At 43.1% G+C, this 26640-nt stretch overlaps 1 protein-coding gene across 22 annotated transcripts in view; it reads right to left on the bottom strand.

Annotated features, from left to right (window-relative positions):
• ARHGEF28 (Rho guanine nucleotide exchange factor 28) overlaps window positions 1–26640 on the bottom strand; it is a 342857-nt gene that overhangs the window by 112861 nt on the left and 203356 nt on the right. Inside the window, exon 1 of one of the 22 annotated variants that reach the window (XM_086362156.1) lies at window positions 23135–23456. The exons of the other annotated variants lie outside the window; for them this stretch is intronic. Coding sequence (XP_086218282.1) covers window positions 23135–23219 — 85 coding nt within the window. The 5' untranslated portion in view covers window positions 23220–23456. Of the gene's footprint in view, window positions 1–23134; window positions 23457–26640 lie in introns of those variants that run through there. 22 annotated transcript variants of the gene reach the window in all.

Below are 26640 nucleotides of genomic sequence, written 5' to 3'. Positions count from 1 at the left end.
TTGTTCCAGGCAGGCAAAGTTGCTCAAAGTTGAGTCCCAGAGAGTTGAGATGTTACTGTATTTGTGAGGAATATAAAAAGAATGAAAGCTGCTCAGTCGTGTCCAACTGTTTGTGACCCCATGGACTATATAGTCCATGGAATTCTCCAGGCCAGAATACTGGAGTGGGTAGCCTTTCTGTTCTCCAGGGAAGGAGACCCAGGGATCAAACTGGTGTTTCCTGCATTTCAGGTGGATTCTTTACCAACTGAGCTATGAGGGGAGCCCTATATGAGGAAGATAAAGTTGAGGATAATAAAACATTGTCAAGTCAGAATGCCTCATTTTTTGTGACTCTGGTTAACTTACTTGATCTCCAAAAACATTTATAAAGTATCCTCATCCATAAAGAAGCAGATAATTATGGTGCTTTCTTCATAGTGTGGTTATAAGGATTAAATGAGTTCAGACATGAGAAGCACTTAACACATGCCTGGCACTTAGCAATTGCTCAATAAATATTGTCACTGTTATATTTGATGTTTTGTTATTATTAATGGTGATTTTACCATGTTCAGTGTGAGGTACAAGGTTATTAATATTAATCATACTGTATTATCCTAACAGTAGATTCTTAATACCTGTAAATTACTTTAATAAGTTACAGCCACAGCAAATGCCATCCTCACTGACATCCCAGTAACGTTTCTTGAGTGGGTGCAAAAGGGTTAGTGCTGCCTCTGCTCCATCAGAAGTGGCCCTAATCCTACCACCTGTCTTATTTATGTCATGACTTAAAATCCAGGTAAGCCCATGGGAGTGAGTTGAGAAATGAAAAAACATTAATAACTGTTGCACTAATGTACCAGAAGTTAAAAAAAAAAAACAACTCTATTCTTCATGGAAAATCCTGGACAACAATATAAAATTCAAATATAAATATGTATGAGCCAAATGGCCCTGGGCTCAGATTCTACATCTAAGTATACCTCTTCCCTACAGAATAGTGAAGTGAAATTTAATTAAGCTTCTTGAGGAAATATACAATGTAAAAGCAAAACTTCATGTCTACAGTGTCTTGTTTTATCAAATTATTTAAATAGATGGAATATAACATACAAAACCCATAAATACTTCTTAAGTATAATTTTTATGATCAATTACTATACATTTTTATGCTAATTACAAAAAAAAATAAAAGCATGTTCTAAAGGGTATAAATCAAGAATCTGACAAATCTCAATGTGTTCTGAAGAAAATACTTGCTCATTTATCATTTTCCAGAATGTTTGAAAAACAATCATAAATAACATGACCCTCTGAGCTGTAATTAATCCAGCTTAACTGCTCTACAATGTCTTAAGTTCACAGACTATAAAATAGCTGGCTGGGGAGTCTGGTCATGCCCCTTTTTAAATATTTTGATCATGGCTAAATTAAGACTTCATTGATAACTAGACTATCTAAGAACTAACATTACACTCAACTAAACAGTTGCAAACAATTGATGGATTTTCTATCTTAAAGACACAGAACCAAATGAAATATTCCCCCAAATTGTCTGGCGCCAGTGAATGCATTGCCATTTAGCCAATATCCAAGTTCATAATTACCAAGAGAGCAAGTCCTATGTTCAAAACTGACCCTCACATCTCAAGGCTGAGCAGGACCAAGAACTACTTCCATGTTCATATACACAGGTATAAAGTCACTTGGATTCAGTGTTTCTTCCACAAACACATCTACCTGGCCCAATATAGCAGATCAGAATGTATACAGAGGTGATACACAGCAGTAAAATAAACTTTAAGATAGCAGAGCTACTTGGACCAAGTTGGTGTATAATTTGTTTTCCACATGATTAATTTAATCAGTATTTTAGAAAATGATGTAATTTGTTTACAAAGACAGATCTATAATCTCTTATCTGTGATTCTGAAATCTAGAAATCTCTGAAAATCAAAACTTTTCTTATATTTGGTTCAAAAACATATTTCGTGACCTGAGCTGAACCACATGGGGTCATGTATTTATCTTTATTTATCCCACTGTACATTCATATATTTTCTTGCAGAAATACTGCAGTACTTGATGATGGCACTGCCTCAGTATCTCCTATGCAAGTCATATCATATATAACAGCTCTCTGCCAATAAGACCTGAACATTTTGAATTCCAAAACAAATACAGAAGAGACCGTAGATCTTTATACAATTAACCATAGCAAAGGTTGTTTTTCTTTAGTCACCAAGTCCTGTCTGTCTCTTTTGCGACCCCATGGACTATAGCCCGCCAAGCTCCTCTGTCCATGGTATTTCCCAGGCAAGAATGCTAGAGTGGGTTGCCACTTCCTTTTCCAGGAGATCTTCCCAACCCAGAAATCAAACCCACATCTCCTGCATTGGCAGGTGGATTCTTTACCACTGAGCCACCAGGGAAGCCCTTAGCAGATATCAGACCAATATTTCCCATAATTTTGCCATTCCTCTATGAAATTCACTGTTTTGCCATGTCTACATATCACCTACATTATTATATACTCTAGTTCTTGTTTTTAGATTAACTCATCATTTTCCTTTGATTAAAACTAATTTTCATAGAAAAACCTTATCCTCACTATAAACAGAAAACCAGTATTTCCTGTTGAAAGTAGAACAGAATTACACATACTAAAACAAGGAAACACAGAACAATGAAACTACATTCTGACCAAACACAGTTGCCTATCAAAGTTGGGGATCTTCAGAGCCTGCTCTCTGTCATAAAGGGAGATCCTGATAGATTTCAGTTCAGTTGCTCAGTCGCTCAGTCATGTCCAACTCTTTGTGACCCCATGAATCGCAGCACGCCAGGCCTCCCTGTCCATCACCAACTCCCGGAGTTCATTCAGACTCACGTCCATCGAGTCAGTGACGCCATCCAGCCACCTCATCCTTTCTTGTCCCCTTCTCCTCCTGCCCTGAATCCCTCCCAGCATCAGAGTCTTTTCCAATGAGTCAACTCTTCGCATGAGGTGGCCAAAGGACTGGAGTTTCAGCTTTAGCATCATTTCTTCCAAAGAAATCCCAGGGCTGATCTCCTTCAGAATGGACTGGTTGGATCTCCTTGCAGTCCAAGGGACTCTCAAGAGTCTTCTCCAACACCACAGTTCAAAAGCATCAATTCTTTGGCACTCAGCTTTCTTCACAGTCCAACTCTCACATCCATACATGACCACTGGAAAAACCATAGCCTTGACTAGACAGACATTTGTTGGCAAAGTAATGTCTCTGCTTTTCAATATGCTATCTAGGTTGGTCATGACTTTTCTTCCAAGCAGTAAGCGTCTTTTAATTTCATGGCTGCAGTCACCATCTGCAGTGATTTTGGGGCCCCAAAAAATAAAGTCTGACACTGTTTCCACTGTTTCCCCATCTATTTCCCATGAAGTGATGGGACCGGATACCATGATCTTCGTTTTCTGAATGTTGAGCTTTAAGCCAACTTTTTCACTCTCTTCTTTCACCTTCATCAAGAAGCTTTTTAGTTCCTCTTCACTTTCTGCCATAAGGGTGGTGTCATCTGCATATATGAGGTTATTGGTATTTCTCCCGGCAAACTTGATTCCAGCTTGTGCTTCTTCCAGTCCAGTGTTTCTCATGATGTACTCTGCATATAAGTTAAATAAGCAGGGTGACAATATACAGCCTTGACATACTCCTTTTCCTATTTGGAACCAGTCTGTTGTTCCCTGTCCAGTTCTAACTGTTGCTTCCGGACCTGCATACAGATTTCTCAAGAGGCAGGTCAGGTGGTCTGGTATTCCCATCTCTTGAAGAATTTTCTACCGTTTATTGTGATCCACACAGTCAAAGGCTTTGGCATAGTCAATAAAGCAGAAATAGATGTTTTTCTGGAACCCTCTTGCTTTTTCGATGATCCAGTGGATGTTGGCAATGTGATCTCTGGTTCCTCTGCCTTTTCTAAAACCAGCTTGAACATCAGGAAGTTCACGGTTCACGTATTGCTGAAGCCTGGCTTGGAGAATTTTGAGCATTACTTTACTAGCGTGTGAGATGAGTGCAATTGTGCAGTAGTTTGAGCATTCTTTGGCATTGCCTTTCTTTGGGATTGGAATGAAAACTGACCTTTTCCAGTCCTGTGGCCACTGCTGAGTTTTCCAAATTTGCTGGCATATTGAGTGCAGCACTTTCACGGCATCATCTTTCAGGATTTGAAAGAGCTCAACTGGAATTCCATCACCTCCACTAGCTTTGTTCGTAGTGATGCTTTCTAAGGCCCACTTGACTTCATATTCCAGGATGTCTGGCTCTAGGTCAGTGATCACATCATTGTGATTATCTGGGTCATGAAGATCTTTTTTGTACAATTCTTCTGTGTATTCTTGCCATCTCTTCTCAATATCTTCTGCTTCGTTAGGTCCATACCATTTCTGTCCTTTATCGAGCCCATCTTTGCATGAAATGTTCCCTTGGTATCTCTAATTTTCTTGAAGAGATCTCTAGTCTTTCCCATTCTGTTGTTTTCCTCTATTTCTTTGCACTGATCGCTGAGGAAGGCTTTCTTATCTCTCCTTGCTATTCTTTGGAACTCTGCATTCAGTTGTTTATATCTTTCCTTTTCTCCTTTGCTTTTCGCTTCTCTTCTTTTCACAGCTATTTGTAAGGCCTCCTCAGACAGCCATTTTGCTTTTTTGCATTTCTTTTCCATGGGGATGGTCTTGATCCCTGTCTCCTGTACAATGTCATGAACCTCTGTCCATAGTTCATCAGGCACTCTATCAGATCTAGGCCCTTAAATCTATTTCTCACTTCCACTGTATAATCATAAGGGATTTGATTTAGGTCATACCTGAATGGTCTAGTGGTTTTCCCTACTTTCTTCAATTTCAGTCTGAATTTGGCAATAAGGAGTTCATGATCTGAGCCACAGTCAGCTCCTGGTCTTGTTTTTTGTTGACTGTATAGAGCTTCTCCATCTTTGGCTGCAAAGAACATAATCAATCTGATTTCGGTGTTGACCATCTGGTGATGTCCATGTGTAGAGTCTTCTCTTGTGTTGTTGGAAGAGGGTGTTTGCTATGAACAGTGCATTTTCTTGGCAAAACTCTATCAGTATTTGCCCTGTTTCATTCCGTATTCCAAGGCCAAATTTGCCTGTTACTCCAGGTGTTTCTTGACTTCCTACTTTTGCATCCAGTCCCCTATAATGAAAAGGGCATCTTTTTTGGGTGTTAGTTCTAAAAGGTCTTGTAGGTCTTCATAGAACCGTTCAACTTCATCTTCTTCAGTGTTACTGGTTGGGGCATAGACTTGGATTACTGTGATATTGAATGGTTTGCCTTGGAAACAAATAGAGATCATTCTGTCGTTTTTGAGATTGTATCCAAGTACTGCATTCTGGACTCTTTTGTTGACCATGATGGCTACTCCATTTCTTCTGAGGGACTCCTGTCCGCAGTAGTAGATATAATGGTCATCTGAGTTAAATTCACCCATTCCAGTCCATTTCAGTTTGCTGATTCCTAGAAAGTCGACGTTCACTCTTGCCATCTCCTGTTTGACCACTTCCAATTTGCCTTGATTCATGGACCTGACATTCCAGGTTCCTATGCAATATTGCTCTTTACAGCATCGGACCTTGCTTCTATCTCCAGTCGCATCCACAGCTGGGTATTGTTTTTGCTTTGGCTCCATCCCTTCATTCTTTCTGGAGTTATTTCTCCACTGCTCTCCAGTAGCATACTGGGCACCTACTGACCTGGGGAGTTCCTCTTTAGTATCCTATCACTTTGCCTTTTCACACTGTTCATGGGAACAGTATGAAAGGTCTGGGAGATGTTACAAGGGCAATGGTGCCAACTGACTTCCTCCTTGAATCAGAGTTAGAAGAAAACAGAAAAGGAAATACCTGCCTTACTAGGTGACTCAGAGTCATCTCGTGTTAGGCTGGGACACCATATCAAAGATCAACAGTGGCCAGAGGACTTACCCTACACTTTGGACAACTGGCCTAGACCATGTCTTCATCCTGTCCCTTAGGAAATGATAGTAAGCCTTGTTGATGGAGGGCATGGCTATACAAAATCTTAAAAGAGTAGCAAGAAAGGAAAATCCCCTCTCTCCATCTGTCATCCAAAACCTGCCATGTAGATTTTTCTGGGTCACACACTGCAACTGTTTATAAAACTGGCCCCCAAATCCTTTGCAGTGTAACTCCCTGAAGCATCCAAAGCCTCCACTTGCCAGGATATATCAAAAGATAACAGGACCTAGAAGTGAATACAGACTAATAACCCAAAAGAGGACACAGACTTACTAGACTTCCACTCTTTTACTAACTTCAATACCAGTTACTACAAATAAGGAGCTGCAGACCAGCAGAAATAAGATTTATTGTGGAAAGAAAAGAGTCGTATACAGTATCTTCAAATAAACATCAGTTACATACATTCATATTAAAGTGATTAATGCTCTATTGCTAGTTTCAGTTCAAAGAAAAACCTACAAGTTTCATAAAAAAAAATCTTATCAAGATTTTCAAGATATATGATTTAATTACTTCCATATGTAACCACTTTAGTAGTGAATTAAGGGAAAAATTATTGCTCCCCCTGCAAAAAAAAATATATCCTTCAGGTCTTTCTTCAATGAACATACAGAAATAATTTACAATAAAAAAAATCAACTCTTTGTCCTAAATGAATGCTGATTTGTAAACAGTTTTTCTTAGCAAAAAAATTAATTGTAGAGTTTTGCTGATAGTATTAATTTTTAGTATTTGGTAAACTCATATTTCAGAGATGGTTTAAAAGTAACAAAAACTCAATTCCCATCCAATAGCTGCCAATTTTAAATGAGTAAAGAGCAGTGCTCTGCAGTCATTAAGAACAAGGGTCTTGGAATGCTTGGATTCAAAGTTCTACTCCACCATCTATTAGCTGTGTGACGCTGGGCAAGTTACTTAACCTCTTCATATCTCCACTACCTGATCTATAAAATAGGGATGATAATACATCTCTCTCATCGAATTGCTGTATGTATTAAATAGTTCAAACTTTAAGTGATTAGAACACAATCTGAAACAAAGGATTTTAACCTGACACAAACTAATGCTTGCTATTATTAGAAAAGTAAACGAGGTTATATAATTTTAATTCTCTCATGGAGTTTTGAGAGTCCCTTGGACTGCAAGGAGATCCAACCAGTCCATTCTGAAGGAGATCAGTCCTGGGTGTTCTTTGGAAGGAACGATGCTAAAGCTGAAACTCCAGTCCTTTGGCCACCTGATGCAAAGAGGTGACTCGTTGGGAAAGAGTCTGATGCTGGGAGGGATTGGGGGCAGGAGGAGAAGGGGACGACAGAGGATGAGATGGCTGGATGGCATCACCAACTCGATGGACATGAGTCTGAGTGAACTCCCGGAGTTGGTGATGGACAGGGAGGCCTGGCATGCTGCGATTCATGGGGTCGCAAAGAGTCGGACACGACTGAGCGACTGAACTGAACTGAACTGAACTGATGTAGTTTTGCTTCTTAAAAAAAACAATTTCAACTTTGGTTATAACTTGACACATATAAAACCAATCCAAGGCAACTGGAATTGCACAAAACATTCTGTTTACTACATGAAGAGCTCCTAAACTGTTTTAACTCTTATTTCCAGATTCAGTTCACATTAAAAAACTTTGCCAAGTTCATCCTGAACACAGTAACCAAAACAACAAACCCAACCTGCCGGTAAAATTTACCTCCAGCAATTTAAGGATGAGATCTTACGCAATGGGAGAGATTATAAGAGCAGGACGAACAAAGCATCCAGTCAGACAATCAGAGACAGCGTTTCTCAAGAACAAAGGGAAGATTTCAGAAACTACGATGTTCTAACATGATGAAGTGGACTCGGGCCAGGTTCTCCCTGCAGAATGCCTGGAGGATAAACAGTAACTCCAAGGGGATCTCCAGCTCTCTCTGCCCCGCACCCGCCTGCCCTTTATTCTCCCTGCTCTGTAATGTGATCTGTGGGACGTCTCCCTGCAGCAGCAGTTTTCAGCAGCACTCCTCGCTATACTAGACGCGCTAGTGAGGTGACGCACAAGAGACATTCACCTGGAGCGGGAAGGGGAATCCAGCGGATAGTGAGGCCGGAAAGGCGGGGGCATGCCTGTTCTCTGACACCAAATCTGTCCCCGCCCTGGCAGGAAACAGTTAAGAGCATTGACCGCTCTACAGCCTCTGCAACCTGACTTCTAATGAAATCCAACTCTGCCTCAAGAAGCCAAGGGCCTAGTAAAGCGTGGCCTATTTGCCTGGTTACATAAGAGACCCACACCCAGACATAAACAAACCTGACTACGGCAGCTTCTGCAAACCTGCTGCTGACCTGGGTTGACTCACTCTGGGTACCAAGCTCTCGCTGCTAAAGGCAGAACAGGGCCTCTGAGTTCACCTCTCCTGTGTGCGTGTGTGTTTCTCTCTTTCATTCACTCATTCATTCATTCAGTTTTTTTTAGACCTAGAAGCTTATGAACACAGCAAAAGAGTTTATTGAGAATGACTAACCATCACAAAAAAAAGCAGGTAAAGCTGACTTTTAAGGTCAGTGCCCAGCACTGCACCTAACCCATGCCCTTCCGGTTACAGAATCTGGAGGTCAGCTCTCCTGTGACCTACAGCAGCCTCTCGTGCAGATGACTGCCTTTTTGCCCCCTTCTCTCTCTCTCCCCCAGGCCTTTCCTTCTCAGTCTCCCTCATCTTCTAGATTTGGCAAGTTGCAGTGCTGCAGGGCCAATCCTCAAACCTCTTTTCTTTCTCTCTGCACTCATTCTCCAGGTCCTCTGACAGTACGGCATTACGTACCACGATAAGATGACAACTCCCAAATTTTCACCCCCATCCCAGCTCTCTCCCCTGAATACAACTGTCTCCTTGGTATTGCCACTGAGTTGTACAGCAGCCATGTCAAACACAACAGGTGTGAAACACAACTCACCATTTTCCCTCCTACACCGACTCCTCCCAGGAGATAGCAACTCTTGCACTGTTCTCTTTCACAACCTATAGACCCAGAACCTGACCTTTCCTCATCACTCCACTACTACCCACGGCACCACCGCCACCTTCTTGTCAAGACTACCACAAGGTATCATCTCCGCACTGGCCACCTTCCATCCGCTTCTCTGTCCTTCACAGCAGAGGCAGTGCACTTCTTTCACAGACGAAATCAAATCATGCTCTGCCTCCGCAGAATTTTCCAGTGGCTTCCGACCTCATTCTGAGTTAGAGCCAAACTTTACCACAACCTACAGAGTCTCACCAAACTGGCCTGGGGCCCCATTCCCATGCTGAGGGTGGAGAGGCTCCCACACACTCAAGCGATTCTTGGACACAAGCTGACTGTCCTACAGCTCAACTCAACTCTGACACTGCCTACCAGAAGACAGCGTCAGATTCCAAAGGCTGAGCGTTCAATCCTACAAACTGCCACCCCGATAAATTTCAGACGCCAAGTGCAAGCTCAGGTTGTTACCTGTACTTATGATCAACTGGCTATAAATCCAAAGTTCCCAGAATTTCTTCCCGGGGCTTGATCAACTTGCTAGAGTGACTCATGGTCCTCAAATACACATTTTACTTACCAGATCACCAGCTTATCATAAAAGGATATAACGCAGGAGTAGCCAGAGGGAAGGGATATACAGGGCAAGATATAGGGAAGGGGTATGGTGCTTTTGCGTCCTCTCCTATCAGACCAGTCACCTGATACTTCCATGTGTTCACCAACTGAAGCTTCCCAAACCCTTCTGGGGTTTTGTGGAGGCTTCACTAAACAGACATGATTGATTAAATCTCTGGCCATTGTTGATTACTCAATCTTCAGCCCCCATCCTTAGATCCAAAGTCATCTCATCAAACACAACAAAAGCACCTGTATCATTCTCAGCACTTGGAACCTTCCAAGGGTTTTAGCTGCTCTGTGACCCCCCCCCCCAAAAAAAAGCAGCTAAAGACCAAATATTATTTCTTATTATAAACAAAATATCACAATTACATAATCTCCCCCTCCTCCACCCTAAACCAAACTCTCTGAAGTCTGCCCCTTGGTCTACCATCCATGCTGGCCCTGCTGTTCTGTGCCCCAGGCCATTTTCACCTGCTGTTCTATCAGAAGTTCTTTTCTCCTGGATACACAGAAGACTTGCTCCTTCCCTTACTTTCTTCCACTCTCTACGCAAACGTTATCACAGTAGCTGACCCTTACATGTATCAAATAGCAACCCCCTACGCTCTTGTCTTATTTTCTCCTACACCACGTAACATCACCTAGCATATCATGTATTTATCATGTATTGTCTGTTTCCTTCTACTAGAATGTAAGCTCCAGAGAAGGGCGACTTTGAATGCTTTGTTCACTCCCCCAGTGCCCAGAACCACATCAGATACATAGTACATACTCGGTAAAATATTCTCCAAAGGAGTGAATACTTTCTCATTGAGAAAAGGACAGAACCCCTGCACCCAGTACAACAAAACACCACTCTCTTATGGTCTGGCAAGGTTTTCTCTGATTCTGAGGGGATTCCTGTTGCCTAGCTGTTCTTGTACTACTCCAGGTGGTGATGGGAGTGTCACTTTCGTATTCCTCTCATTCATCCACCCATTTACTCATTCATTCTTTTTCAGCACTTACTGAGTGTCTACTGACTACTGGTCCCCACGCTCCCTGGCCTCCGGCCTCCAGCCTCCGCCTCTGATGTCCCCAAAGCACAGTCACTATGGACGACCCCCAGGAGGTCCCCGCACAAGACTCAAGAGTCACGAGGCTGTCCTCCTCCTCGGGGCACTTCCTGCCTGCTTCCTCTGTGTTTTGTTCTGTGTCGTCTACCACACTGCAGTGATGACAGTCTCATTTTGCCCCTCCTGTTAGGATAAGTAACTGTTCTGGTTGGTGTCTGAGCTGAAAACAGACACCCCATTGTGCAGACCATCACAGATGTTAAGGGTTTCCTGTGTGACTCTATCGATGTGCCCTCTCTAGCAATAGCCCAGAAATATTACTCTTTAATCTCTCATTTAAAATATCAGGTAGGTTATTTTTAAAGGAATAATGGGACTTCCCAGGTGGCACTAGTGGTAAAAAAAAAAAAACAAAAACCCCACCTGCCAATGCAGGTGATATAAGAGATGTTGAGTTCAATCCCTGGGTCAGGAAGATCCCCTGGAGGAGGGCATGGCAACCCACTCCAGTATTCTTGCCTGGAGAATCCCATGGACAGAGGAGCCTGGTGGGCTACAGTCCATGGGGTTGCAAAGAATTGAACTGGACTGAAGTGACTGAGCATGCATACACAGGTAGGTTTGCAAAGTAAAGGTACTTGAAGAAGATGATCGGGGCTGGGGGAGGGGGGAACATTAAAAGGGAGACAGTAGAAGCCAACAATTAGATACTTGAGGAGTAAGCATCTACTGGACACCTGTGCCATACTGGATACTTACACGGGTTAATGTCACTATTTTAGCTATCACAGATAGAGCTCTGAACCAAGCACCATACAATTTTTATATATTAACTTGTTTGATTCCCAAAGCCACCCATTAAAAGCCACGCTATTTGTTATTTTTGCAGATTAGGAAACTGTGGTGCTATTTAATGACCTTACCAAGGTCCCACAACCAGGAAACAGCAACTCTAGAGAGGCAGGTATTCTCCCAGGTAGGTCAAAGTACTTTATCTAATAATTGGAATTACTCAGTGTCCTACTTTACAAAACCAAAGACATTGGTATTTGAGCAATGTCTGGTATTTTCCATTAGGAAGTTTCATTAATAGGTTACAGTATGACTTGTACCCCAGTGATTTCTTCACTTCCTGCCCCTGGAGACCTACTGCCAGAATACAATGTGATCTGTGCTGAGAAAACACTCATGCAATAGTAAAGACATGATTTCATTTGGTTTACCCACAGAATCACATGCAAGGTAACCAGGAGAAAAAACTGAGACGATACACGGATGTTAATTTCTATTTCTAGGTGACGGACGAACACAGGTGGTTTTCCACTTTCAACACTTTCCTGTCTGTAATTTCTAGATTTCTGATAACCATTTTTACAACTAAAATAAGGGGGGAAAACTAAGTCATGGTTTAAAAACTTGCCTCCTGTTATGAAAGGACAGCTGTGGGATCTCATGCAAAATAGATTATCAGTAAATCAAGTGTATCGGGTAATAGGCATGTAAATGTGTTCGCTGGAAAAGTTGTACCCAAGCATCCACAGTATTGTTTTAAATACCTGCTAACCCCACTCTCCCTAACCACAGGAGGTATTACCACGTTCATTTTGGAGACAAGGAGGTCTACAAAGGACAGCGGTCACCTCGAGACATTAAACGGTAGACGCAAATGCAAACACAGTGCTGACAGAAACGTCCTTTCTCACTGCAGTTCACTACCTCCCAAGTTCAAAGGGAGCTCTGCCAAATCCTAAAGCATACAGATAGTCTTTTCTACCCGTGGTCCTAGTGTGTTGCAGAGGAAAGAACAAAGCTGCCCTCACAAATGCGCATGAATATTGTTGAGGTACATTCAACCTTTCTCTTCTTGCCTAGTCTTTCTCTAATCCCTCTTGGGATTTTCCTGATATTGGGTTGGCTGAAAAGTTCGTTCAAGTTTTTCTGTATGACTTCATGGAAAAATCCAAACGAACCTGTTGGCTAACCCAACTTTAGTCCTGACCTGGAACATCTCTTGGCCTCACTCTTCTGAGTTGGACTTTAGGTTACAAAGGGAAACCATCCAAACTCCAAGATGAGCCTCAGCCCAGGAATTTCCTGTGGGTCACAGACAAGCTAACATTACTCAGAAGACTAGTTCACACCAAGATGAGTCTGGGAGAACCCAGGGAACGTTTATCTACCAAACTGATGCTAAGTCACTTCAGTCGTGTCTGACTCTGCGACCCCATAGACAGCAGCCCACCAGGCTCCCCCGTCCCTGGGATTCTCCAGGCAAGAACACTGGAGTGGGTTGCCATTTCCTTCTCCAACGCATGAAAGTGAAAAGTAAAAGTGAAGTCACTCAGTCATGTCCGACTCTTAGCGACCCCATGGACTGCAGCCTACCAGGCTCCTCTGTCCCTGGGATTTTCCAGGCAAGAGTACTGGAGTGGGTTGCCATTGCCTTCTCCGAGTCTACCAAACTACAGTGGCTCAAACATGGTTCCAAATGTCCAATTCACCCTCAGAACTCACCTCATACTCCTGGGATCCTGTGAAAAAAGAAACGTGAGCCCTGACATGAGATCAGGCCTCTCAACCAGCCCTATCTGCAGCTATAACAGCTGATAACCGAAGTGAACAGATCTAGAGGTACTGGGGGTGAACCTTGTTTCTCCAGCCCTGGGCCTTGGAACCACTGCTGAAAACTCTTTCACAACAACAAGTTACAACTTGGCGCTCTAAAATCAGATCCTGAAAGCAGCCCTTTCTGCTGCTTTGAGAGGCCTAATTATCAAAATTATTGAGGAATAAAACTAACCTTTTCCCTCATAATACACTGGAGGCACCAAGGGAGGTAGGGAAAAAGAAGGAAGAGAGGAAAAGAAAACAGAGGCTCAGAGACGCTACAGCTTTTTCCCCACCCTTTCCAGGTCTTCATTCCTAATTGTAGTAGTGCAAAGTAGCCCTCAAGAGAACACATGTTTATGTTTGAAAAAGGACGACTCAAAGATGAAAATAACTTCCCCCAAGCTATCAAGGAGATGTTCAGTCATGTGTGGTGTGCAGGCTTTGGTGTGATTAGATTTAATCAGCAATTCCTGTCCTTCTTGAGGCAGTTCTCCAAAGCCTGCAGCCAATTTGTCAAAAGACAGAAAAAACAGGCAAGCTGAGAGGAAAGAAACTAACAGGTTATACAAACTACAGGACAGAAGTGAAAGACCTCACAGAAAGTGGCAGAACATGGACAGGACCCCTTCAGGTGACTGTCGATTAAAACATACGGACAAACTGATAAGGCAGATGCTCCTGTATGTTATCATCACAAGAAACCCGATGAATGGTTCAAATCTTGCATAATCTTATGGAAAGATACAGGCATGTGAATATGATTGTGCCTACTTCAAAAGTCACCAGGAGCTCCAATTCTCCAGGACCTAGCCCTAGAACCATGGGTTTTTGCTCTACTTATTCCCCAAAGTAACTGAGCTCTACTACAGACAAGGAACTCCATTAGCAAAATAAAGACTTCACTGAAATGCAAATTAGTTCCGTTTTTATTTTTTGAGGTATGATTTACATATAACATTAGTTTCAGGTGTTCAACATAATGGTTTCTTATTTGTATATGTTGCAAAGTGATCGCAGTAAGCCTGGTTTAACATCCATCGCCACATGCAGCTACAAAAATTTTCTTACGATGAGAATTTCTAAAATCTGCTCTCTCAGCAACTTGCAAACACCTTTTGTTTATTTGGGGTCTTTAGCAAGCACCTTTTGAATTAGTGAACACATAAATAATGGAAGCCAAGCGCTGCCTGGCATGCCTCCAACCTGTTCTACGTGTCTCCTGGTTGGGAAACTACTTGCTTCCTGAATCCTGTTCCATTATCCTGAGCAACTTCGGGCAGGTTAGCCTGAATGACCACTGGATAGGAGATTTATTGCAATTCATAACGAGGGCTTTCCACTGGCATGGGCAACAGAGATCTAAGGCAGAAGACCCACCGGTTCTCTGCCTGCAGAGAACAATGTGAATTGGGCTGGGGGCTGCTCTGAGGGTGGGTGGGTGTTTCTCCGCTCCAACAGGGGTTCTGCATGTGATCGCCTTGCAGGCTGCCCCACCCCATCAGAGGACCACCACCACCAAGCCCCCTCGCAGTCAAGCAGGAGGGTCAGGGCCGGCTTTCCTGGGCTGTTCCCAGGTGCCCGAGGCTGAGCAAGGCTCCTCAAGACCCCACAGGTATCTGAGAGACGCAGGAAGTGGCTGCAGTGAGTTCTCATGGCCTGCCACAGGCCCATCATGGGGCAAAGGAAGGGCCCCTGTGCCAGATCTTTTTAGGGATACATGTGAGCCAGCAGCCAGGGGCAGAGATTCCCAGGTCTCTATAGTATAAAGAGCCAGGGCAAGGACAAGACAGGAAGGAGAGCCACAGGGTCCTGATCAATACCATGGAGAAGATCCAGCTGAAGGACTGTGGTCACAGATGCCAGAACACCTAATACAACAAGCGTGCCTCAGAGAAGAGCCTAAGACAGGAAATCCATAGCAGAAATCCATAGCAGAGCCCAGGAGGACCCAGAGAGCAGTCAAAGATGGAGCCTCTTCCTCCCCCATATTACCATACTCCCCACACCCTCACCAGGAAATCAGAGTCAACATCAGCTTGGCAAGAAAGGGAGAAGAGAAGGAAGAAATCTGAGAGACTAGATATTTTACTTAAAGAGACCGAGCAGTTATCAAAAATGACTATTTTCATTATTGCATCAGACCAAGTTTTCTGTTAGACTAAAATATATCCTTTCCCCTCCCCACTGCCTAGGGTAGGACTTCATCAGATCAGATCTCTTGTGGACAAAATAAAGAAATAAAGGCAAGAGGGGAAGCATGGTAGGAAGGGATAGTTAGGGAGTTTGGTACGGACATTTACACACTGCTATATTTAAAATGGAGAACCAACGAGGATCTGCTGTAGGCACAGGAAACACGGCTCAGTGTTATGTGGCAGCCTGGATGGGACAGGGGCCTGGGGGAGAACGTGCGTGCTGTGTCTTGGTCGCTCAGTCATGTCTGACTCTTTGCGACCTCTTGGACTGTAGCCCACCAAGGCTCCTCTGTTAATGGGATTCTCCAGGCAAGAATACTGGAGTGGGTTGCCATTCCCTTCTCCAGGGGATCTTCCCAACCCTGGGATCGAACCCAGGTCTCCTGCATTGCAGGCAGATTCTTTCCTGTCTGAGCCACCAGGGAAGCCCTACCTGGGGGAGAACGGAGACATGTATATGTATGCCTGAGTCGGTTCGATCACAATATTGTTAATTGGCTATACTTCAATATAAAATAAGAAGTTTAAAGGCAAAATTAAACCTGAGTGTAGTGTAGTAAAACCATACACAATACTCTTTCATATTTACTGCTGACTTTCTGTGATCCAGCCACCGGAAATGTGAAAATACGTCAGCCAGGCTCCACCTTCAAGGAATTCAGTGTCTTCTGGGTTAAGGGACAGTAATGATAGCTGTAATACAGCAATGTGATGCCTGTTATACAACTGTACACAAGTCACAGTGGCACAAAGGACAGAACAATGAAACTGAGGGAATTCAGGGGCGGCTTCCAGAATAAAGGACCCTCAGGCAGCATCTTGAAGGACAAGTTAGAGACTTCAAGTTGGAAGTGGGATAAACAGTGACCTGAATTTGCTAAACAAAAAGTAAAAGGGGGAGGGGAGAGATGTACTGAAGCATGTGAGGGAAGCTCCAGAAACGAAGGAATCTAATACGCAAGCTTTGGCGGGGTGGGGGGCGAGAATCATGGCAGCAACAGACCCCCAGAGACTAGAATGCACGTCTGGACTTCAGCGGGACCCACCTCAAGACTGCTTATCCTTACGTGTGTGCAGTATTTCCTCCTACTACAGACTGGTTTCTCCCAGCTGACAGCTTTCATTTCCACCCTTCCAGCACTGCTACCCAAGAAGGAAGACAAGGCCTTCCAAATTCCAGTTTGAAGAACACCAAGGAAACACTCTGATTGGCCAACTTGGGGTCATGTGCCCACCCTGGGCCAACAGTTGTGACCAGACAGGAGGAGGGTTGTGACTGGCCCACCTGAATGGGATGCCTATCTCACTGCATCCCAGAAGACAAGGCCACATAAGAAGGTGGCAGCATCATCTGGACCCATGCCCAGAGCAGTGGAGGGGCCCCCTATTAAAGAATGAGAGTGCTGTGCAGTGAAGGGCAGGAGAATACTAGAACCAGCCGTCCAGGCCAGTTTAACACTTGGCATCTCTCTCTGTTTTGTGCTCCATAAATAAACAGCACACAAAGATGGGCCACTGTCCATCACTTTGATACACTCTGTATATATCTGACTCTGTCCACTTGCTTGGAAGGACAGTCTGTTAAAATTTCATTTCAGACTTCTCTGGTAGTCCACTGGCTAAGAATCCACCTACCAATCCAAGGGCCATGGGTTTGATCCCTAGTCCAGGAGATTCCACAATCAAGCCCACATGCCTAGAGAAGCCACCTCAATGAGAAACCGATGCACCGCAATGAAGACCCAGAGCAGTCATAAAAAACAAACACAAAGAAAACAACCCCACCACCTGACCACAGGCTACTGAATCGCCATCCCTTTCATGATACCCTCAACTTGAACTAGTCTCTTCACCTTGAACTTCAACAGTAATTTGTCCTGAACTCTCCTATAGGACTTATCACATTTTCCCTTAGTTCTCCCTTAATTAATGCCTCTGAATAAACAACCCATTGGTCCTTCCCCAAAACTGGAATGATTGGGACGAAGCTCTTGAACATGGGGTAATAAATTAAAATAATGTCTCCTTTCCACTGACGGGGATTAACGCAGACATGTACCTTGCCTAAGAATTTGAACTAACTCAAAATAAAGGAAACAAATCAGTTTCAAATAGTTGGCAAAGTATTTGTTTAACTAAAGGGAGCCATGAGGGGTATGTAGCTATGTGGTTTGGCAACGGCCTTCTTCTCTCGGGCTGACAAAGGCAGGCCTCTGGGCAGCGTCTGAAATTGAAACTGCTCTGCATGAGGTTCAATACTATCTTCATTGTGAGCCAACAAAATCTTAGCAGGTTATGTCACCTTTAGGAAAATGTTTCTCTTCCTTAATAAGAGTTTCTGTAGTGACTTTTTCCTCCTATGGTATTCAGGCATCCTTTAGGGAATTTCTAGATGAAATACACATATGCCCATGAAAGTGTGTGTATTCAATAAAACTTCTTGAAAGAAAGGAAGGAAGGGAGGGCAGGAAAGAGGAAGAAGGCAAGTAAGCCCCTGAGACAAGAGTACCTCATGTCTCAAAATTATCATTAAATCTTCTGAAATACCATCATACCTTTCATATGCACTGGGTCAGGGATTAATTTTCACACTGAGTACCTGCTCTCCAAACACTAAATGAGCTCATGAGACACGCCAAGACAGTGGTCTCCTGATTCTTATCTCCATTCCCAGCATCCTCACTCTCTCTGACTTCAGCTTTCTCTGAGACAAACCTAGGAGTCTTCCAAGACGCACTGGAAGCTCTCCTCTCCCATCCTTTTCTCAGCTCCTCCTGCCTGTCCTGTTCCTCACCCGACTGTCCAGCGGGGCGGTCATCTACCAGCTCTTCTCTCAAACGAGGGGTGTGTGTCAGCACTAGATACACGTGTGTGAAGATGTGTCAAGACAGTGGAAACTGTGCTCCCCGAGTGTTCCCCAGAGTTTCTACTGCCACCTCTACTTCTCGTCCAAGATACATAAGACAGGGAGAAGCTAGGATTGTGAGACACAGTGGCACCCAATGAATATAAGAAAGCTACTCACTGAATTCACCATCTTTTATCTCTACTGAGAGCTGGTAAAATATACTAGGAAGAACAAAACCTCTGAAATCAAGGGCTATGATCTGTCATAGGTCTGGTTCTGCATTTATTAGTCTAATCTTGGGCAACTCATTTTATCTCTCTGAGCCTCAGCAGGCATGCATGCTAAGTTGCTTCAGTTGTGCCCGACTCTGCAACCCTATGGACTGTAGCCCCGCCCAGGATCCTCTGTCCATGGGATTCTCCAGGCAAGAACGCTGGAGTGGGTAGCCATTCCCTTCTCTGGGGGATCTTCCCAATCTAGGGATTGAACCTGGGTCTCCTGCACTGCAGGCAGAATCTTTACCATCTGAGACACCGGGGAAGCCCCTGAGCCTCAGAGCCCCCAACTAATAAATGAAGATGATGACCATATCTGACATACAGGTCTTTTACAAGATAACACATGTGCAAACCACCTTATAAACACAATGAATGAATGCCATTCATTCTTTCCTTTCCTTATTTTTACCATGTAACTGTTATCTGCATTTCTCGGTATGGAAATAACTTTAAAAACTCTTTAAGCCTCAGTTTCCTCAAATGTTAAACAGATACAATATCTCTCAGAGAATTATTTTGAGAATCAGATGTTTAAGTGTCAAGTACCCATCACAGCTTAGTAAACAGTGGTTATTATGATTAATAAAGTAGTACAATGTATGAAACGAGATGCCAGTCCAGGTTCAATGCACGACGCTGGATGCTTGGGGCTGGTGCACTGGGACGACCCAGAGGGATGGTATGGGGAGGGAGGAGGGAGGAGGGAGGAGGGTTCAGGATGGGGAACACATGAGAAATAAAGGAATAAAAATTTAAAAACAAAACAAAAAAAAATAAATAAAGTAGTACACACATACTAGTTATTTTGACTATGACTACAGAAAGTCTGGTGCTATCTAAGCTCTCCAAGGTCATTCAGTTTTCATACAGGCATTGCCTCTTGCACCAGCAAAAAAAGGGAAAAAAAAAGAGCAGTCGTTCACACTTTGTGCCACTGTACGTGTGTGCCTAGTCGCTCAGTCATGCCCGACTCTTGCGACCCCACAGACTGTAGCCCGCCAGACTCCTCTATCTATGGGACTCTCCAGGCAAGGATACTAGAGTGGGTTGCCATTTCCTGCTCCAGAGGATCTTCCCGATCAAGGCATCAAACCCGGGTCTCCTGCATTGCAGGCAGTCTATGAAGGACAGGAGCTGGAAAAGGAGCGAGCGAGACACAGGGCATGAGCGAATGAAAGGCAGAAAGAGAAGAGCAGCTCACTGGAAAGACTGAAGAATCACCGGGAACAAGCAAAAGCCAATCCTTACAGTTTCAAATTTCTCATGAATAAATATTGTTTATTGGTTGAATCTCCTACTGAAATCAACAAAATAAAAATCCAGGCATTCCTGGACTCTTGAAGCAAACAATCATGGATTCTGACCCACTCCAACTATTAACCAGTAGGTCCCCAGGACGGCCTGTCCTGGGCTGCCCACAATATGCCAAAGGCAACTTTGAGAACCCCAGGAATAGCTGTGGGGCAGTTGGTTTCCACTGCTTTCGCCCCCTGCTTACATCCCATCACCATCTAGACATCAGTCCCTTCCAGAGGCCCTACTTCCAAGTTAGACCCTCTTCTCTCTCCTTATGAGGACATGAAGACAAGTACTAGTTGCAGTTTTAAGTTAATACATAAGCATTGATGGATTTCTGCCAATCCAACTTTCCTCTTATTACTACACCCTCTAAACTTTCACATCTCTCTAAACAGGCCAGTAATGTGTGCACGTATCTATCAGAGAACAGTGATAAGGGCAGCAGGGGACATTAAAAGACAGAGAATACTAACAAGGAGGATCAGCACAGAAAAAGGAGAGGGAATAAAAAATATTTCTAACCAAATATGAAAGGTTTGCTTATAAGCCAGAAATTCTAAGCTCTCAATACCTTCCTCATGATTTCCTAGGAGACCAGAACCTACATCCGGAGAATGATGTTGGTGATGATTAGAAGGAAGGAAAGAATAAGGAAGAAACTCAAGACATCTTAAAGCCTGGAGAAATAATTAGATCATTTTCTAAGGGATAAAAGACCATAGATCATCACAATCTAGCCACGGGGCTGAAAAAATCAGGTTTCTCAGTGTTTCTTCTACTGCCAGGAGAGATGATCCATTCCCAATGCTAAGATCCTTGTAAGCAGAGACAGGATCTATCTGGTTCACTACTTCATCCACCCTCTAGGAAGTGTCTGGCACTCTGGACGTGCTTGTTGAGCACTCAAACAATTCCCTAACACTTCACTTCGTTGGATCTCATCATTCTCATCTATAAAATGAGGTGGTTGGGCCCGGGGATCTCTAAGGCCCTTTTGGTTCTGGGATTCCACTCAGCTGACAATAGAAACAGTGTGACCAAAGCCATCCCTCGCAACCAGCTCATCATCGTTTAATGAAGAAGGAAGCCTGGGATACTGACAGCCCTGCTCTCTGCTACCCACCTGAGCTTCACTTGTCCTTTGTTTACTAGCAGCAAATAGTTAATCATTTTCATATCTCAGGTACCTGCTTTCACTTGAATCGAGTTTAATTTATACATAACTATGTTATGACTTTCTGCTGGAGTTCAAACTGGCTGTGCTCCAACTTTGGATTTCAAAGGAGAATGTGATTAATGCATTCCCTACAACTCCACTGGACTCTGAGGGTTCTCCATCGGCCTCCTAATCATTAATCTCACAACTCTTCAGGTTGTTAGACTACCCAGGCCCCCCACAACATTGGCATCCTGCCCGCCAGCCAGGCAATACATTTAAATACAAAACTACATAAAACAGATTATTCCCCAAATTTGAGTGAGAATTAGCACAAAGATTAAGGAGTCTTACAGAACTGCTACCTGCCCTCAAGAAGTTCTCCATGCACCAGAACTAGTAATATTCATTCTAAAGAATTAAGGACTTGGTGTAGCTCCTGTCCCAGAAGTCATTTAAAAGTTTTAAACAAATTATTTGGAAATAATTTCAAACTTACAGAAAAGCTGAATGAATAACATAAAGAACACTAATACTTGCCCTTTCCCCAGACCTACTTATCGCTAACATTTTACTCCATTTTCCATTGGCATCTGAGCTTGCTTTCACATGCACATGCTTTTGTTCTTCATAGATTCTTCCCCCCACCCCCGAACTATTTAATAGTAAGTCACATTTGAATCATGGCTCTTTACCCCAAAAGCAGCAGCAATTAAATTTTAAAACAGGAGAACAGAATGTTGTACAAATGGTTTAAGTCCCCAGCGACGGAATTTCAAGGATGGCAACGAACAGTGTGGGAGGTCTGTTGAGGGTGAGGCTTTCTAGGACTCCTATAGAGTCAGCTCATCTTATTCCTGGGGTTGGGAGCCTTGATTTCAGCCCAAGAGCACATACACACACACACACACCTCTTTTTATTTTAGAAGGAAAAATCCTTGAAGAAAATCAGGTACGTGGACAACTGCCAGCCCCCATTTTTCTCCAGGAGAAGCAGAGGGCAATGTAGCAGGTCATTCTGTTCTCAGATGATTCTGCCCTCCCCGCCCCCACCCCCGCCACCCAGGATAAAGCCACAACAGCAGCCCACTTTCAGAAACACCTTTTCTGCTTGCAAGCTCACAAAAGTGTTTCTTTCTCTTTGAATTAAAAACATAACCACACAAAATTCGTCCACAAGACAAGAAAGGGTTGCTCACTACCTTTGTAGCTTTGATCAGCCTGAGAAGGCAACAGTCCTCACCTGCCAGGGGTGGTGTACCAGATACTCAGGCCACCTCCGCTATTCCCTAAGACCATCTTATCTCCTGGTTTCCAGGACCTGCACCATGAGAGTGGGTTGCAGGTGAAGGGGAATAAGCAGTGTGAAGCCACGCCATCATTAATCATACTGCAAATAATAGCTCTTCTTCCTTAGGCAGTAAAGCATTTTGCATACTGGTAATTATTATTAATAAACTTCTTAATATATGACTGCATCCCCTGGAGAAATTTCTTAAAATCCTCCTTAGAGCATCTACAAAATCAAGAAAGTAGTACAGAAAAGAGAGAACTTTCTCAGGTATTAACGAAAAAAAAACTTTTTTTAATTGGCACACACTTGAAAACTAAAACACAAACACAGCAGAAACTGGGTACTGAATGCACACACAGTTCTCTGTAAATCCCACAAAGACCAGACACTTTTAAATCAACAAGACTCCTTACTGGCAAGGTAACGCCAAGGTAACTCTGAGCAAATGATTCCAAAACATTTACCTTGTACTAAGCTCCCTGTTTATTTATTTTTTTAAAGGGAGTAGCATATGCACGATACAGCACAAAGGTAAATTTAAAGTGAAAGGAACACAAGAAGGGTGAGTAGGTTTACTTCAGAGGTCTACTGTAAAACACATATTGTGAGAGTTTTACAAAGACACGTATAAACACGCACTTCATCAGAAGGAGTTCTGCAAAGCAATGAGGAAAAGAAAGGTAAGAAGAGGAAGAAGCCTGCCTCGGCTCCAGGAGAAGTAAAAGATCCCATGAGCTACCTTGTTTGGACGCCCTCCGTCGAATCTTCATTTTGGGGAAGGAAGGCCACGAGTAGTTAAAAGGTGAGTCCGAGTCAGAATCCATCTTTTTGTCTTGATGAAATCAAACAGGCTCGACAGCAGAGACTCGGGAAGAACTGGGGCGTCCCCAGCCAGGAGGCGAGTCTCCCGTGTGATGTAAAAGGAAGGGATGGGGCTGGGTGAAAGCTGCGAACACCGAACACTGGGGCGGGAGAGGCAATAAATGTTTTGCTTCCTTCAGGCGTTCAGGCATGTAGACCAAGGAGGAGGCTGTAAATATTCAAGCCAAACTGAGAAAGTACAAGGAGGTAAGCACGGCCCCTCAGAGTGGCACGGGTACACCGCAGTCCAGTTATTCAAAAGGTCACTGGGAGCAAATGAATCATTAACTCTTCTCCTTGCTGGAAATGGAAGTAAAGAAAAAAGGTAACTGGGAACTTAGAGCCGCCTGGAACTCAAGAAAAGCTTCCCAAGGCAGGCGCCTGTTTTGGTGGGGAGCTAGGGGATGCTTTCTCAGAAAAGCCATCCTGTGCAGCATGAGATAAAGGTTGAGGTTTATGTGTGTGGACAACCAGAAAGCTCCGGTACATAGGCAAATAAAGGCCGTCATACACAGGGCAGGGGTTTTTCCGGAGCGGTCTATTCTTTCTTACGATTGGCAGGTTTGGCAGCTTTTCAGATCTAAGAGCCAAAACAGCTCTGATAATTCATTTAACAATCCAGTCTCCCCATCCTTTTAATCCTCAAGGGGTTGGAAGCTTTAACTTCCATCCAGAATTGTAGTTATCTCATTAAATTCATGCAGAGTCACCTACTTTACGCTTTAACGCAACTGGGGCATTTTTTTCCCTCAAATTGTCACCGGGTTTGGTCGTCAGTCATAAGGCGTTGGGTGCCTTTGGGACTCTGATGCACACTTTCATTCCATCTCAATAGAGCTAGTGACTAATTTACACAGCCTCCCTGAAAAACTCTTTGGTAATTAGCATTCAGTAGAAGCCCGTTACTGCCTCCCCATAAATCGTGACACTGCTCAAACTTACTTCTCTAAATCCCAACCAGCAGGCACACAGATATACTGGCCTCGAATAAGCTCAAGTACAGCAGCCAAGGTCAGGGGCAGGAAAAAAGTGCACCCTAAGTCTCATCCAGGAGTCTCTTTCAAGCATAGAAGTATTGTGCTCCATTTTGAGGTCATCTGACAGCCAAATAAACTTTAAAGGCAAGTGGAAACAAGATGGGGATCTTTTCAGCTCTGCAGATCTGGAAATGCCACGATGTGTCTTAATGAACACCCATCTCTTTATTTCAATTAGTTCCTAAACTGTTGACACTCTCATGCCATGCAGTGTGAGAAAGTAAGATGCATAACCTGCTCTCTAATAGTTAATCCTGTCTGATTGGGTAGCATTTGGGTGAGGGGTACAGCTAGATGTAAAAAAAGGGGAGAAATCCCTTACTTTCAAATTCAAATCAGAGTTACATAAGCCACCTCTGTGTTTTCATATTGTTTGCTTTGTAAACATAGCATACAAGTAGATAAAAATACAACTAGAAGGTAATTGCTAGCATTACAACTAAGTGAAAACACACAATATATTCTCTACTTCGTGTCCTTTTATTTGAAAAGTATATATTTTTCTTACTCAGCTGGGTGCAACTGTATGGAAAAAGTACTCTCAACTCTAATACTAGATAAGGTTTTAGTACACATGCATCTTTCTATAAGAAAATAGACAAAATTTTGTGAATGGATTTCCATTTCTTCTATTTTAGAACTGAGAACATCGTAGGCAGCTGTGAAATGACTGAATGATGTGCACAGTTAAGTCCTAACCTGTAGATAAAGAATCTTTATATGAGAGCTGCAATATTTTTAGTATCTGATGGGTGACTAAATGTGTGCATCTGGACCAAAAAAGCTATGTGAACTCCAGTAAAATGTTTAAACATATATTTGCATTTTATTCATCATGGCAAGAACAACAGTATTGGGTAGAAAAGACCCTTTGTTCTCTAAGGCTCCAGACAATACTTGGGGTGTGCACAGGACTCCTGGCTGCCTGAGAGATGTCCAGAGACCCAGGAAAGCGAACCTCCTCCAGTGGAGATAATCACCATTTGAAAGTACTAGGTCAGGAGATACTGTTGTCTTTCTCATTATCACAGTTTTAGAACCACTTAACCAGGATAAATCCCAGGTCAACAAACTACTGCAACAGGCTGCTCCTCTACTGACCATCAGAGACAGGTCAGAAGACCTTCAGGTCAATGCAAAGACATAAAGGAACTTTGCAAAATGCAGATCTGGGAGCTGTCAGGTAGAGCCGTCTAAATCTAATTTTCCCCAAAGTACAGTCCTGGTTGACCAATTCCATGTTGACTTATTGTTGATATCAAAATTATTCCAGCAATAAAACTACTAGTACTACCCAACTGGTACATGTGAGAAGCCCAGAAAGAGACTTTCCATCCTCATTTGCTTTATTATTTATCAACCTTGTTTAAAGAATGAATTAAGTGTGCTGACCGGCAGCGCATAGTTAACATAAAAAGTGGAGTATTGTGTTGACACAGTCCTTTTTTTAGGCCAGCTCATTTTCCTACCAAAGAATTTCTCCTAAATATGGGTCATTTATCCTCCTTACTATCTATGGTAATTGAGTTCTACCCCCCCACCACCATTGGGTCAATGTGATTGCATTTAAATTAATTCAAGATGTTATTTACATCTCATTCATATTCAACAGCTTAATTTCTTTGCTTTCTCTGACTGGCTGATTACAATTGCAGCTGGCAGAATTCAACGATATATCCCCAAGGCCACTTTCTCACTAGTTATCATACAACCACGACAACATAAGAATGTAAATGATTTCATCAGCCTTACTGTGCCTCCTTTAATTAAAAATCCTTTACTTAAAAAATAAAGTCACAATTATCCAGGACACATACTGTCACCTACTTTTCAATCTTGATAAAACTGAACCTCCCTGGAACAGTATTCATACTTTGATTTAAATTACAGCATTTGTACGGTTTTCTCATCCTCCAGTGGGATCCAAAATTCCTTGAGGGCAAGAACTGTGTTTTATATTCATATTTTTAAAGAACCACACGCTGAAAAGAAAAAGCATGGGGTTTTGGAGACAAATACAGATGGTCCCCAGCTTATGATGGTTCAACTTTACCAATGGAGCAGAAGCATTCAGTAGAAACCAGATTTGAAAATTCGAATTTTGATCTTCCAGACTAGTGATATGCCCTATAATAGTCTGTCATGATGCTGGGCAGTGGCAGTGAGTGCAGCTCCCCGTCAGCCACGTGATCGTGAGGTTAAACAACCTGTACGCTTACAGCCATTCTGCACCTGTACAACCATTCGTTTTTTTCACCAGCTTCCCCTGTGGCCGAGCAGTAGAGAATTCACCTGCAATGCAGGAGCCATAGGAGACACAGGTTCAATCCTGGATCCAAAAGATGCC

This window comes from Bos grunniens, chromosome 20 (assembly GCF_055505025.1).
Source record: "Bos grunniens cultivar Pamir isolate PY7600 chromosome 20, Bosgru_T2T1.0, whole genome shotgun sequence".
NCBI lineage: Eukaryota > Metazoa > Chordata > Mammalia > Artiodactyla > Bovidae > Bos > Bos grunniens.
Note: the sequence above shows the minus strand (reverse complement) of the source record. Positions and strands in the feature narration are given on the sequence as shown.